Source organism: Excalfactoria chinensis, chromosome 2 (genome assembly GCF_039878825.1).
Source record: "Excalfactoria chinensis isolate bCotChi1 chromosome 2, bCotChi1.hap2, whole genome shotgun sequence".
Classification (NCBI taxonomy): Eukaryota; Metazoa; Chordata; class Aves; order Galliformes; family Phasianidae; genus Excalfactoria; species Excalfactoria chinensis.
The window spans coordinates 133,824,277-133,839,253 of NC_092826.1; the positions used below are offsets into that span (position 1 = coordinate 133,824,277).

The window sequence follows — 14,977 nt, forward strand, 5'->3', positions numbered from 1 at the left end:
GCTCCCTCTTGTGGCATTCACTGGGTTTACAGAGTAGTGTTTGCTTTGTAAAACTCTGTTCCAGTATAATGAATGGCCTACCTTCTTGATGTGATTTATGAGTAATATGTGCTGAGAGCTGATAGAGAAAATGTTGCTATCTCTGTAACTATCATTGCCTTTATATATGTTTTTTTTTTACTGTTCTGCAAATGTTACTGAATGGGAAAACTGATACTGCTTTAAAATGCTTGTGTTAATTTATCAATTGCAGATATAGTCTGAGGTACTTAATTGTAATCTTAAGGTGTGTTGTTTTTACTGTTGGCTGTTGCTTTAGTTTTGTCATACAGAATAATGCCATATAGAATAATGCTATATAGAATAAGGTATACGCTTTCAGTTTTTGAAAGTAGGAAGAGCACCCTTAGCTAGGCCCAGATTAAATAACCTTAACTAATGTGTGTTGAGCTAAAGCCAGACAGGGTTGAGCTTCTAACAGTTGTTGTGTTCACTTGTGCTGTTGTTAGGTACAGCCACCAGGTGGAGGCAAAATGCAAAGAAACCGTCATGAATCAGAAAAGAATTGCTGTTCTATGGTGGCCAAAGACCAAGTTTTTAGTTTTTGTTTTATTAACTTATTTTTTTGGGGGTTTTCTTAAGTTGCTGCAAAAACATTTAAGGAAAAAAACGGGATCTTCCCCCAAAACAAACCATTAGAACTGCTTAAAGCTTTGTATATATTAAGATCTGCAAATGTCTTAGGAGGTTTCATGGTATGATCTGTATAATAGTAACTATTTATTTTCTGGGTGTATTTTAATTTGATTTCTTATCCTATGTTGATAATTTGAAATGTAGTAGAGGAAGAAGGCCCTCTGTCTTCAGCCAGTGAAGTGGATGGGAAGAAAGAGAAGCGGGAGCCTGTTGAAATGTATACATATATATTTATATATGCTGATAACATACATACACATATTATAGTGCTGTCCTTACCTCTCGTAATGTTAAATTTCTGTTGTAACTCTGCAGTTTCATATTGTGTATCAGCTGCTAATGTGTATATTTTAGATTTCAGCTTCATAGACATCACTTGAGATGTGTACCACCATCCCACCCCGTACATATTATATACATCTCTTAGCGCTGTTTTGATCTGTAGATACATGTAACGCAGCTGCTGAAATTTTGACAACTATATATAAACAGCTTTAGTTAGTTCAGTTTGTTAGTGTCAGATAATTGAATGTACTATTTTCCATTAGAGAAAATATCTGAGATAGGAAGATTTCTTCCTCTTCCTCCCCCCAAAAAACCAAAATTGGATAGTATTTCAGCTCAAAAACTTCTGTGCATTTTCTGGAGGACTGGGTGTGTGCATACATATGTATAAATATATACACACGTAAACAGAACTCTTGTTATTGTATTTCTGATAAGGACTGCTGATTACATTCTTCCTGATGTTGTTGTGTGTTAATGTTCCTTGCATAGTAACAGGAGCTTCCTGACAGCAAATTCTAAAGAGAAAAATCCCCCCCTTTGTTAGCTAAGTTTAGCCACCTTCAGGCAGTTTGTTTTCTCTGGCATTTCAGTATTGTATTTCATGTGTCTTTTAGATTTTTCTTGTCCTATTTTGTATCACTTAATTGCCTAAGCTTGTGTCCTGGCACTATCAACTGATGAAGTATATTCCCCTCTAATTTTTCTTCCTCCTTTAAATTTTAGTATTTTACAGGGAAAAAACATAAGTCTGGTGAAAGTCTTTTTTCTTCTTCATTTTAAGGAGTGAGTAGGTGAAGATAACTCCTAACCATTTCACATGTTGAACTAATACAGGAGTTTTATTCTATAATGACTTTTCATACCATGCAGCACATGCCTCTTCCTTTTTTTTTCCAAACTGGACAATTTTTAGAAAGGAAACAAGCCTGTATGCGAGAAGGAAGGTGGTATTTTGATTTTGATGTTCATTTTTGGATTTCAGATGATAAACTGGTCACGTAGAATTGTGGATATTTGTGTGTTTTTCTCAACTACAAAATAGAAGCTGTTTTTTCAGGATGCAGTGCTTGTAACACTAGCCAAACCTGATAGCTGCACTAGTATGAAATTGCAGGTTAAGCTACAGTACTTCTCTAAGAAGAAACAGCATCATGTAAACATGTGATAGGATGATGCTGATGAGTACGTATTTGTTTCAGGTGTCCATATCAGAAAGTCTTAAAACAGATAGCCTTAATGAAGGTCAGTTATCACTTCATATTGCTTCCTAAACCTTTTCCCTTCCTGCAGATGTCACATGTGTTTTACAGATGTCCTAGCAGTAGTCAGTTGCTGGCTTTTCTTCTAAATCGGAGTGGTTGAGGTTGGAAGGTGCCTCTGGAAATCGTCTTGTCTATGCTTCTGCTCAATGTAGTCAGTTAGAAAAGGCTGCTCAAGGTAGTGTCCTGTTGGGTTTTAAATACACCTAAAAGTGGAGATTATAGAATGCCTCTGGGCAACCTGTTGCAGTGTTTGACCACAGTGACAGTGAAAAAGATTTTTTTCCTTCTTGTTTTTAGTTTGTGCTTATTGCCTTGTCTCCTTCCACTGGATACCACTATGAGAAGTCCAACTCTGCCTTCCTTACCATCTCACCCATCAGATAGTTATATACATTGATAAAATCAGCTCTTTTTTTCTTGAAGATCAATTATTTTTGTGGTCCTTTGGGCTTGTTAGAATATATTCCCATTTGTATGGAGGAGGAGCCCACAGCTGGATGCAGCACTCCAGATGTACATCACCAGTGCTGGGGAGAAGATGTTAACCGCAGTACTCCAGGGGTTTACTAATGGTGCCTGGCTTCTAGGTTGAATTTATACTGCTACTCATAACCTTTAGATCCTAAAAGCTCAGCCAGTTTTCAGTCCACTCATTGTCCAGTTGTCTATTCTGTATTTTATGAGCTACACCGTGGGAATGTTATGGGAGATGATGTTGAAAACATTACTAAGGTTCAGATAGTCTAATACTCTCCTCTTACAACTGAGCTAATTGTATCATCGTGGGAACTGCTGTTGCTGTTACCTCACCCTTTCAATTTGGAGGTAGCGATAGTATTTTTCAGAATGTCCACAGTTTAAGTTTCTCTGAAGGAAAAATGTGTGAGGTAGTGAATACATAGAACTGATTTTCTTGAGATTTGCTTGTGATAAAGTACTTTTGTCCTGAAATTTATTTTTTTAATACACCAAAGTGTGGGATATAGTGGAAGTAATTGACCTAATTTTGCAGCCTGTTTCCCAGGATTTCACCCAGTTTCTCTTTTGAAGTTGGTACCTAGTTCTTGTCCAAAGCCTATAATGCAGAATGATATGCGTATTTTCTTTTTAAAGCAGTGACCTGTACATAGCTATGTATCCATCGCTTTCTGGCTTCTGTTAGTACTTGCATGTTTGCTTTGTTGTTGTGTGTAACAAAGGAAAATGTAACATGATTAACTTCTAATATAGAGGAACTTGTAATGTAAACTTTTTCTTGTTCATTTCAGGTTTGTGGAATCTTGCTTCTCTTTTTTCCAATTTATGTTTGTTTGTATTGATGCCCTTTGCCTTTTTCTTCTTGGAATCGGAAGGATTTGCTGGCTTAAAAAAGGTAGGAAAATGCTGTTAAATGCGTATGGAGTAATTGCAGAACATGTTCCATTCTCAGTCCTGATTTCTAGTGGAACAAGTTACAGATCTGGGAGAACTTATTTACTGGGTTGTGTACGCTTATGGGAGTGTGTATATACAGATGTGCCAACTTGAACAAGCAGATGAAGCGAGTACACAATACGTGGTTGTGAGTAATCCTTAGGAAAAGTCCCACGTACACTGACATCAAGAAAATACGAGAAAATGGTTTAACTTGTGGTTTGTTTTTTAATAATATTTTATCTGAGTCTGTTTTTGTTTCGTTTTGTTTTCTGAGGAAGGTAATTTAGTTGGGGTGTTTTTTTTAGACAAGCAAGTTCAATCAATGCACTAGAAATAAAGCAGTGGGAAGGAGTGCAGGCTTCTTAATTGGATGGCTGATTAAATAACATGAGCCAGAGAAAACTGAAAAGCATGATGTGTGAGTTCTGCAAGTTAAAATGTTACAAAAAAAAAAAAGGGTTTATTTAGAATAGGTCAATTGAAAGGGAGCTTCAGAAATCATCTGCTTGATCACTACAGGGCTAAGCAGAAGTTAAATCATTTTATTGAGAGCATTATCCAAGTGCTTCTGATATGTGTGTGGCATACTGTGACCAGTACTAACAATGCATTAAGAAAGCTATCTTAAATGAGTGGAAAATAATGAAGAATTTTCAAGTTTATTGAATGCGGTCATGTTGAGAGGATGGACTTTTGATGAAGCATGGAACTTGGGAAAGCAGTTTCTGAATAATGTGATAATAAGAATAATATGAATAATGATATGTGAACTAAAGAAATGTACTGAAAAATTACTGTAATGGGAGGCGCAGAAAAATGAATTGCAAATGGTGAAGATCAGATAACTGAAACTGGGATGACTGTCTGGGGACCATTTGAAGCACATGCTTTTATTAGTTTTCATCATCCAAAAGATAACACTTTTGTTTTTAATGATACTACACTTAAGGGGATTCCACACCCTTTGGATGATGGTTAGTAGACAGTGAAGGATCTTGGAAAGTGGCCTGAAATTAGGAAAATGAAAAGATTAAGGATGAGTGCAGAAGGCTACTGAGTAGTTCCTGTGTAACATCAACAAGGTGGTGATTGTGGTGCAGAGGAAAAGGTGAAGTCACTGTTTTTCTTCTTGGTGGAGTTGGGGCAGCTTCCAGACAAGTGCAGCATTCAGTTTGGGTTTGTTGAGTTCATATAGATACTTGAGGGACCAAGGAAAAGCAAAGTATTCTTGGAAAGCATAGCATGAAGGAAACTTCAATTCAGAACAAATAATACGAAGAATTAGGGATTTTGTTCTACAGTTGAAGTAACTGGTAACTACATAGTCTGAGCATACAGATACACATAGTCTGGTAACTACATAGACTGAGCAAGATAGCTCTGTCAGAATGGACCAGTGGGACCCTACTGGGATGGTGTGTAAATACCTGTTTGGTGTCCTGTTTTGCTGATTGAACTGTAGATGTATGCAAATTACTTCAGTGTAAGCTTGGGTGACCTCACTAATGAGTTCAGCTCATTAGTCTGGCAGTGGATTAACTGCTGTCTGTATTTCTGTGTTGAGTTCTACTTATCCAACTTTGACTGCAGAACGTTCTGCTTTCCACTACTTCCTTCGCTTCAGATATCCATAAGACTAGCAATACTTTCAGCAGCTCAGTTTGTCCTTTCGGTTTTCAAGTGGAGAATGTTCCATTTTGCTTTTGTGTTTGTATCTAGCTACAGTTAATGTATAGAAGTAGGTTGGCTACTCTTAGTCAACTTTGTTAGTGGTTGGAGTGCTGACAAGAGTTACCATTTTTCCTTCAGGCATTATATACACACGGTGTGTTCCTTTCACTCGTAGATTGCTGTTGACTGCAACAGTTGTGTTGTGTATCCTAGCTGCCTTAGACTTGGGATTTACATTAAACTTTAAAAGTTATGTTGTAGCTGTTAAACATGTGAATGAGGTCTGTTGGTAGCTAGTAACAAGAAAAATAGGGTCACCTTTACCTGTTTACACATGGAAGCATTTACAACTCAAGATGAGATAAAATCATAATCAGTCTCTAGATGTCAATAAAAGACTTCCCTTACATTTTAACACATTGCTTAACTCTTTCTCTTCAGAGAAGACTTTGAAACTATGATTACCTTGTAAAATTTTGATACTTAAAACTAGTTTGTTAATACTTGTGCACGTCTTGTCATTCATTGCATTATGTTAATGGGCCAGAGAGATTAAAAAAAAGAAAAAGATTCAAATGCTGTTACGGTTAATTGACAAAATCAGATTCCAGTGATCATCATCTGAAGGAGCATTTCATGCATGTAGCAAAGCTTGCAGCGTTTAAGAGAAGAGTGACCTACTGTAAATATGAGGGTGTTGAATAAAGAGGTTTGATATGGAATATTTTATCTTTATTCTTAAAGTTGTGAGTTGGGCATGGGGAAAGCAGTTGATTTTAGATACCTACTTAGATCTAATTTGGATGGAAGAACTGTTTCACTGGAGGCTTCTATGGATGGCACCTTAAATGGGTCATAGAATTGCCTTTGTTATGATGAATCTTTGTTACGATGGATACGTAGTTCCTTTGGGATTTAGGTATACAGTCCAGATATCAACTTGAAGATGTTCTTGTAAGAATTACATGTTGGATTTTAATAGAAGTTATATAAAATGAATAAGATTTTCAGTTCTGAAATGGACTGTTTTTTTTTGTTTTTTTTGTTTTTATTTTGCTATTGGTTTTCTTTGTTCAGTTTATATTGTGACAGTAATGTTTGTTCTTATTACATATGGGCCCAAATCCCTAACTTTTATGTTTGTCTGCCTATCATGGATTGTGCTAAAAGTTGATTTTTATCCATCTGTTGTTGTATGTTGCAAGCTATATTTCAGATAGCACAGAGGTTAGTATTCCAGGGTCTGTATACTTTAATTCTAATGCTCTTTTATGGAAGTATCGCCTCCTTAACTGTTTTAAGTTTCATGAATCTGAATGGGTTTGATTAACCATCTTCCAGTTTACTATGTCTTTTTTCTTGGTTGCTAGTATACTTTCTAAATGGCACATGGCCCCTCTTATAGACTCATTGACTTCCCTAGGGCAACAGTTTAAAACAACCAACCACTTGCATATTATGCAGAGGAGAGAAATACGGAAATTAGACACTCACCATGGGCGGATGCAGCGCTGTACTGAAAAATCAAACTGATTCTCTGCTTAGCTTTTAATTAAAACCACTATTTTAATTCAAAAAGGGCATTTGGGGCCTAAGGGAGAGCTGACAGTGCACTTTTAAAGAGTTTAAGTGTTCTTTCTTGCTACAGTTTATTTCCATCTAATAGCAGATGCCATTATTATCTGGAATAAGATGTGTGTGTGTATATATATATATGTATATATACGAACATCTACAGAGATGTGTAAAACTTTATACACGGTGTGAATTTGTACACATGTTTATGTGTAAACAGGTGTGAATTAGGCTTCTCAAGACTACTGAAGTAATCAGAGTTGATTGTGTCACTGTAACATTATGCCTCAGCCAGTTCTGTTAACTGGAACATTGGAATATCCTGAAGTACCTCCAATATCCTGCGTTAGAATTGAAAACTTCTGCATGTCTTTATAAATTTTTTCTATCTTTGTAGAGTCTTTACGTAAAGTTGTATTTTGTGTTTAGATCCTCTTACAGTTCTTCGTCATGGGCCTTCGTGTTGTGTAGTGCAATTATGAAACAAAAAAGGTGTTAGCTGTGTTCATTTATGTCAGAGAATTAACCTTGCTCTTTAACGTTCTTAAAGACGAAACTGTTATTTGTAGCTGAGCATCTATAGTTTGCAGTGCTGATGTTTCCATGTGCGATAAGGCTGCACAGAGAGTTACACGAATGCTGCTGTGTGAGGAAGGCAAGCATTTTTGAAGAGATAATTGCTGTACCTTCCTTGACCTTAAAATGTGCTTTCTCTTGATGTAACTTCAACTGAAATTTGTATTTGTTTGAAGATGACAAAGATAAAGATGTTTAGGAGTAATTTCCTTGTAAGAAAATACAGAAGTGCGATTTACCACCGTGAGAAACTGGTATAGCTGGGTATTGCGTAATCAGGAGTGTAGAGTTTTTAAAAGGCTTTATGAAGTATTTTACCTTAATACTGATCTTTGAACTCGAAGTCACGGCATAAAGTTTAACATGAGCGACAGCAACATCCTGACCAATTATCCAAATTATCCAGACATCCCAAAATGTTCAGAACACAACACACAGAGTCTTTGGATTAAGAGGTTAACTCCTGGAACATCAAAGTAGTGCATGATAATAAAAACAAATAGTACAAAAATTTGAGGTAACTTCCTTGCTTAATTAATTAGGTAGACCAGGTGGAAGCGAAGAGGCCAGAGCTGGTGCTCAGAATGTCTATAAAGCTGAACAACATGACAGCACAATGGAGGAGGAACAAAGATTTTTTTAATATACTTCTATCCTGTGTCACAGTTTGAAATTGTCCTGGTTTATGTCCCTTTTGGCAAACTTACATAAAAGTGACCCTGTACTGTATTTTATGACCAGATGACTTTTTTCCCAGTGGCTAATTTGTATCAGACCCTCATCTTAAAGACACACAGAAATGAGTAGGAAGTCCAAACAGGTTTGTCTCAATGAGCTTTCATTGCATGCTTTCATTATTTTTGCTCGTTTTTTGCCACTGATCATCCATAAATTGTTGGAAATGAGTGATTAAGGAAGTGCTGCTTAGTGTTAGTGGCACATGCACATTCTTGGTATGTTTTTTGTGGGTGAGAGGAAATCGCGTACTGCACAAACAAAAAGGAAAACTCCTGCTGGGAACCTTTCAAGGAAATTTAACTTGCATAATGTTTTGATCTTGGTGTTTATTACAGAAAATAAGAGTAATATTTCACCAGCTATTGTTATGTGTCAGCTAGGCTCTCCATCTGCTTTGCCATTCCTTGATATCTCTTCCCAAATTCTCTTTTAGTTTATTTTAGTAAAAACACCACTTAAAAATGTAGCAACATGTTCGTATGCTTAAGGCAGGTGAGATGGGCCAGTGTTGGTAGTGCTTGCTACTGTATAAAATTCAGTTGTTGGGGCTGCGAAGTCCTGGTTGTATTAGCAATTGTATTAGCAGTTGCAGCTTAGCCCTTGAAAGTAAAACCTGGGAAGTGGGTTCCATTCCCAATACTGAAATTCCCTGGTTTTCGCTGCTGAAGGCTGATTTCTTCCCTTCCTGTACCTCGTCAGGGCTCAACTTTTGAAAGTGTTTGTTGTAGATATAATTACTTATTTGGGGAGGGAGCAGAATGTTGGAACATTGCAAATGAAAGTTGTTTTTTTAATTTCTGTAAAGATAAACTGTTATAACTTGCTAAGGAGCTACACTGTATAAAGCTTACATCTCCAGCATTTGAGTTGGTTGATAGGCTTGTTGTTGCTATTGATAGATTTTCCCACTCATGGTAGACTAAATAGAGGCTGAACTCTGCCTAAATTTTGCATGCTTTTGTGTTACAGCATTTCAAACTTCAGGTAAGTAAATGTCCCAGTCAGTGTAGATAAGTAAAGCTGCTGCTTTCCTTTCTTGATGGTTATGGAAATTGTGATACCCTTGTTTTTTCCCATGCTTAGTGTAAACAGAACATTCCCAGTTTTCCCATTAGTAGTTATAGGACTCTGGTTTAACTGTAGGTGTAGAGCACGGCAAAATATTTTTGGTATGTGATGAAAATATAGGAAGTCTGCTCATAATTGGTTTTGAAGTATTCACTTCTAGAAACTGTTTTGCTAATTTCAAGAAGTATTTCATAGAAGGCAATTTGTTTTTATAACAAACGGTCGTGGGGAAGCTTGCTTGGAAATCCTTCCTAATATGAGATTGTCTTGATTTCAAACCAGTCAGTTTTCTGAATTTGTCCCACTTACACTGCAAAAGTAAATGCAAGGGACTTGAACCTTATTGGAAAACAGCATTTGACTTCATGTTTTATGCTTATTTCTACCTCTGTGGCAATAGCCGTGGGCCACTGTGTGTAATGGCTCACCAAATAGTCCCAAGGTACCCTGTTAGCAGTGGATGTTTATTTGGCATTTAAGCTCATATTTATTTGTCTATAAAATCATTCAGCATAAACTGAAACTTTAGGGCTCTGATCTCTATGAAATGTTTACTAGTATGTAACTGAATTATTGTACATTATATTGCAGCCCATTTACTCTTTCCATTAGTAATACCAGAGACAAAAGTTGTTTAATCAGTCACATCAAAGGCAGCTGTTTGGTTTTGTATTTTTGACATAAACTAACATCTTAAGTTCAGTTATGAAAGCTAGTTCTTTAAACCAGAGTCATTTAAAATGACACCGCTTAATATTTATTAGACTATTTTTGATGTGTAGAAGCAGATCCTGCTGATTTTGGGATTTTGATTTGGCAAGATCAGGTCTTCTCCTCCCTTGTTGAAATAAAAGCGTTATTTAACTGACAGTTATACAAACCTATAACGTAATCAGTGAGATGCACAGTGGATAGCAGTTAAGGAACATATTTAATGGTAAATCCTGCTTTCCTTGAAGTCTCAGAAACAGCATCTGAACAGTGGTACGTGGTGATTTCATTTATTCTGTTGCAGTTGATTCAGGCACATTTAACACTGTCTATGAGAAGAGCTTTTAAAATGACAGGAAAAAGTAGATGAGGAGGATTAGGGCGCCAGTTAGCATGTCACGTTGATGAGTATCTATGCTAAACTGCCTGAAATATTGAAATCACAGTTCTGTACAACCAGATCCTTGTAGTTCTGCAGAGGAAAAGAAATGTTCCAGCAAATTAATTGAAAAAGACTGAGGTGAGTGCATGGATTGCTTTTGAGGACCTGTGATTGGAATATGTCATTATACTGGAGATTAGTAGAAGATTAAAATAAATTCATCTATTAAAGCAAAGCAGGGATCCCTGTTATTTGTTCAAAATAGATGTAAGTAAGATTAAGTTAAAGACAGAACCTGGGAAGTGCAATGTGTAGGTCAGAAAGAGCTTGGGAATGTTGGGTCTGTCCATTTTTGTATTTCAAAGCCTGGTCTTCTGTATGTGTAATTTGTGTTGTCCGTATTTAGATAGAGAGGAACAAAGGCTGTGCAAGAAAGACGGTAACTTCGTGGTAAATAACATGCATTCCTCAGACCCAATTGCGTTTCAATAAGAGTATGGTAAAAACAAACTGGAGAATCAGTGTCTAGAATGGAGAAATTTGTGGCTATTGAGAAAGAGTGGCTTAATGTGAATTTGTTTTTGTAGACATATAAAACATTTCATAAGGCTTTGTAAGACTTCTTAACTCCTTCAGGGGCATTACAAGCAAAATTTGGCCTTTTTGTCACCATAAGCAGATCTGTGGTTTGCTGAATGTGGAGGCAGCTGAGGAGGGGAGTAAGTGGATGTTGCTTGTTGCACACATTGGATCAAGATGTGATGAGATGTGATCTGTGCTCCGTTTCATTGAAGTAGTTAAATGTCAGCTGGTTGCTTCCATAAATTAGAATGTACTTCTTTTAAAGATGCCTCAGAGCAAGTTACGGAAAATAGGGTAACCAGACATAAACTAAAAGTATACTTCACTCTGCATTGCGTTTCTGCAATACCTGCCATGCTGTGACTTCAGAGCTGTGCAGTGATTCTGCTTTTCTGCAGTAGTTCATGGTTTGAGGTTATCCTTTTTTGACTAGTTCTTCCAAGTAGACAGAAGAGCAAATTGTGCTAGGTTAATGTATAGTCTCGTAGCATTTTTCTGTTTTTTCTATGAAAATCAATAGGATAACAGAATGAAACAGTGTTAGCAGTATTGGAGTAAAAATGCTTTGCGATAAGAATAACAAACGTGCTTAGTGTTATTTCAAAAAGTGGATTTCTGACCATTACTTTTATAGCATAGTGTTAGAAACTGTATTAGATGACTCCTGCATGAGCAGATAGTCATCTGTGAAACTAATCAGGCTCCAGAAGTTAGCACTGGAGCATTAGTTATTCCAACTCATCTGAGCCAGGAATGAAATGCATGGCTGAACTTTTTGCTCTCCCCACTCCTACATTGTTCTGAACTTGTACAGTGCAGCTGTTACAAAGTTCTTCTGTACTTAACATACTTATATTTCGTGGAATTTCTGTAATTCTTCATTAAAAGCTTTAACACGGAGCTGCAAATAAAATAACTTGTCAATCGTTGCTCTCTTTAGGAATACGTAGGTTCTAGAAATACCGTTGTCCCATGGGAGCGATATGTTTTTTCTGTTACTGGACTTCTCATGCGCCAAAGCATTAAACTTGGAATTGGAGTCCTTAGAAATGACTGAGAGATATTCTAGATGCTCTTTTTTAAGGCAGGAGCGAGTAGTTCAAAATTTTGTTGCAATGGGAATGCGTTGGAATTAAGCATGTCAGAATTAAAGGCTTCGAGAAAGCAACGAAGGTGTCTCCAATCCATGGATGCTTCCATGTTACTTATTTGTTTTCTTGCACTTCTTAAAAGGTTTCCCAGTTTGTTGAAAGGAGCTTCCAGCATTCTGGTGCTCTGGCCAGTTCCTAGAAATGTGCTTTTTTGACCTTACCTAGCCATGCTGAGATCAGCATCAAAATAACAAAACCCTTCATGTTTAATTTGATTGTAGAGCTTTAGTAGCAATCTGTATTCCTCTACGTGTCGTTTGCTTCAGAGAACTCATCTTTATGGCTTCTTTCCACCAGACCACTATCATAAGTTCCAAGTCTTCTTTTATATTTTTAGATGACTTATTTTAATCTTCTGCCAAGCTACAAAGAAGGTGGAAAGTATCTATTTTTCTTCCTATCACTTCAGTGTAGCCGTAAAGATTCTCATCCAAAAGTAAGTGATTGTAGGGAGGTTCATGCTGTCAGAAATCCCATGGCTCCCATGTTGTTGCTGCAGGTGGCTTTGGAAAGTCTGGGAAACTTGGTGGGCGGAGGGAGTGGAGCACCAAAGACTTAATTAGTGAGAGCTGAGCTGGCTAGTGGAGCAACAGAGGAAACTTGTGGAGGAAAAGGGGAGCATGGACAGCCATCATTTTACCCTGTGTATCCTTTCACGTTTCTTCACCCAAATATTTGGGCGTTGTGCTTCTGCTGTTGTGTCAACAGGAGATCTGCGTTTGTCCTTTTTAATATGAGTTTTGACACAGTTGCATGATGCCTTGATGTGGGAAGAGTCAGACGTGTGCTCTTTCCTCAAGTAGTATGAATCCACGTATTTGAAACAATGCTTTAGCTGTGAGACAACCGATAAATCTCATGTTATCATTCTTCCTGGTGTTTGATTTGTCTTGGATAAGTAAATAAACCCTAGGGTTAAAAAAAAAAAAAAAAGAAAAAGAATGAAAAGTGAGACAAAACCCTCTTCCATCCTAATGGTGAAGATGCAAACCTTTAAGGAGTCTATAATGTGTTACAGTGGGTATGATACTCTTCTAGGATGGTGGATAAAAAAGATTCACGAGGCAGAGAGAGTCACTCCAGTACTGCATCCTGGAGAGATGTCTTCACCAACCTATTAAATAGGCATCTTTTCTTGATCTCTGATTAGGTAAATTTGGATCTTTGTTTCCAGTTTGGTGTAGGCCGCACCTGTAATATTGCATTCATGTTTTTAGCTGATGCCCCAAAAATTCATGAATTCTTTTTCCATCATGATCCTATGATTTTCACTTTGTTTTTATTTTCTGTGCTTCTTTTTGTAATCTTGATATGTTGTTAGTTATACTGTATAACTATAAGCTTCTACAGAGTGATTTCATCTGCCTCTTCTAACTCCATTGACACAATGACATTTTTCAACCTGATACCTTCCGTAATTCTAATTTTGTAGTGCTTCTGGTTATGTTTGCAGATGTTAGAATGCATGTTTGTTGCAGCCACTATCTCAACAAGCACATCTTAAGGTTACTAGGACTCCGTTTTGTCACATGAAAACAATAGGTCTCGTGTGTGTTTTAAATGTACTGTGATTGCAGAAACGTTTCCCAGGCTTTGTCTATGGGTCAGGGCATAGCATAAAAAAAAAGGAGTGATGTTTACCTACCTCACAAGAGGTCAAGATGTCCAAGGAGAACATAGAAACCATAGAAACATTGTTAGGACTCCTTGTGTTTAACACACAGTGATTTTTACTTCACTAATAATTACCTTTTTTCCCCTGTAAAATCTAACCAAATTGATGTAAAGCTGTGTTTATTTTTGCAGTGTAGTTCCAGAAATGTTCATCTTACAGGAGCTATAATTTGTTCATCAAAATCACTGTATACAGGTAGTATTTTGTCCATGTGTTAAACCACTGGGAAATAATAGTTGTGTTTCCTAATGACAACTGAAAGATCAAAAGTGAGCCCAACCAGGCTTGATTGCTGTCACTTATATAGTGGTCCCTTTAGGAGATGTACGAGATGTGCCCAAAACCTTTTGGATGATCTGTGTGGAGGAAGGTCTTCATTTGTTATTCAGGCTGTGAGTGAGTGACAGAGTATTTCGGATGGTATAAATGTAACAGTACAAAATTTCAATGAACAAAATAAGAATTTCTTGTTAGCTGGGACAGTAGGCAGAGCTTTAAATTCCATTTTAAATTCTACAACTGTTTTCAAATACGCATTCTCTTCTGCAGTAAAACCCAGCCTCTGGGTGTTGTGTGAACACACAGTGTGCAGCGGGTCTTAATGTGTTGCAATTACTTAATAGTAATCCCATTTAATACCTGTTTACTGAAGAGCAGAAATGATTTTTTTTCCTTAGCAATTATATATATTAGTTTTGAATTTCTTATGACATCCGTCATCCTTTCAGAATGCTTGTTGCTCTTTGTACTTCATTGGGCTTTTCAGAGCAAATCACCTTTTCTGTCCATGTGCTGTTTTTAATACATTTTGGATATTTGTTATCCAGGATGAAAGCGACATGGTGAGATTCTGATGATGCCTTCCAGAGTTGCAAGAGGGGAGAAAAAAAAAAAAGATTGTCAGAACTTAGAATAATTAAAACCTTTCTTGCTAAAACACAGCATTTCTGGAAACATGAACCCTTAGGCCCGCTGCTACAGGCAGTACAAGTAGCTCAGGATTAAGCAGTATAAAAACTTCAGAATGTCTCAGCAATTGATTTTTAAAGAACTGGAAGTCTGAGAGTCAGATATCTGCAAGGCTTTACAAACCACAAGATCCTTAGAATTTGTTCTCAGGACAGCTTTTATTTGTAGGCATGCCTTGGAAGCTTCAAATGCTTCTTTTTTTTTTTGTTCATCTTTT

At 36.9% G+C, this 14,977-nt stretch overlaps 1 protein-coding gene across 1 annotated transcript in view; it reads left to right on the forward strand.

Annotated features, from left to right (window-relative positions):
* The window catches only part of LMBR1 (limb development membrane protein 1), a 61,459-nt gene that overhangs the window by 19,475 nt on the left and 27,007 nt on the right, over positions 1-14,977 (forward strand). The window contains exon 5 of the mRNA XM_072328260.1: positions 3,515-3,618. Within this exon, the coding sequence (XP_072184361.1) occupies positions 3,515-3,618 (104 nt within the window). The remainder of the gene's footprint in view (positions 1-3,514; positions 3,619-14,977) is intronic.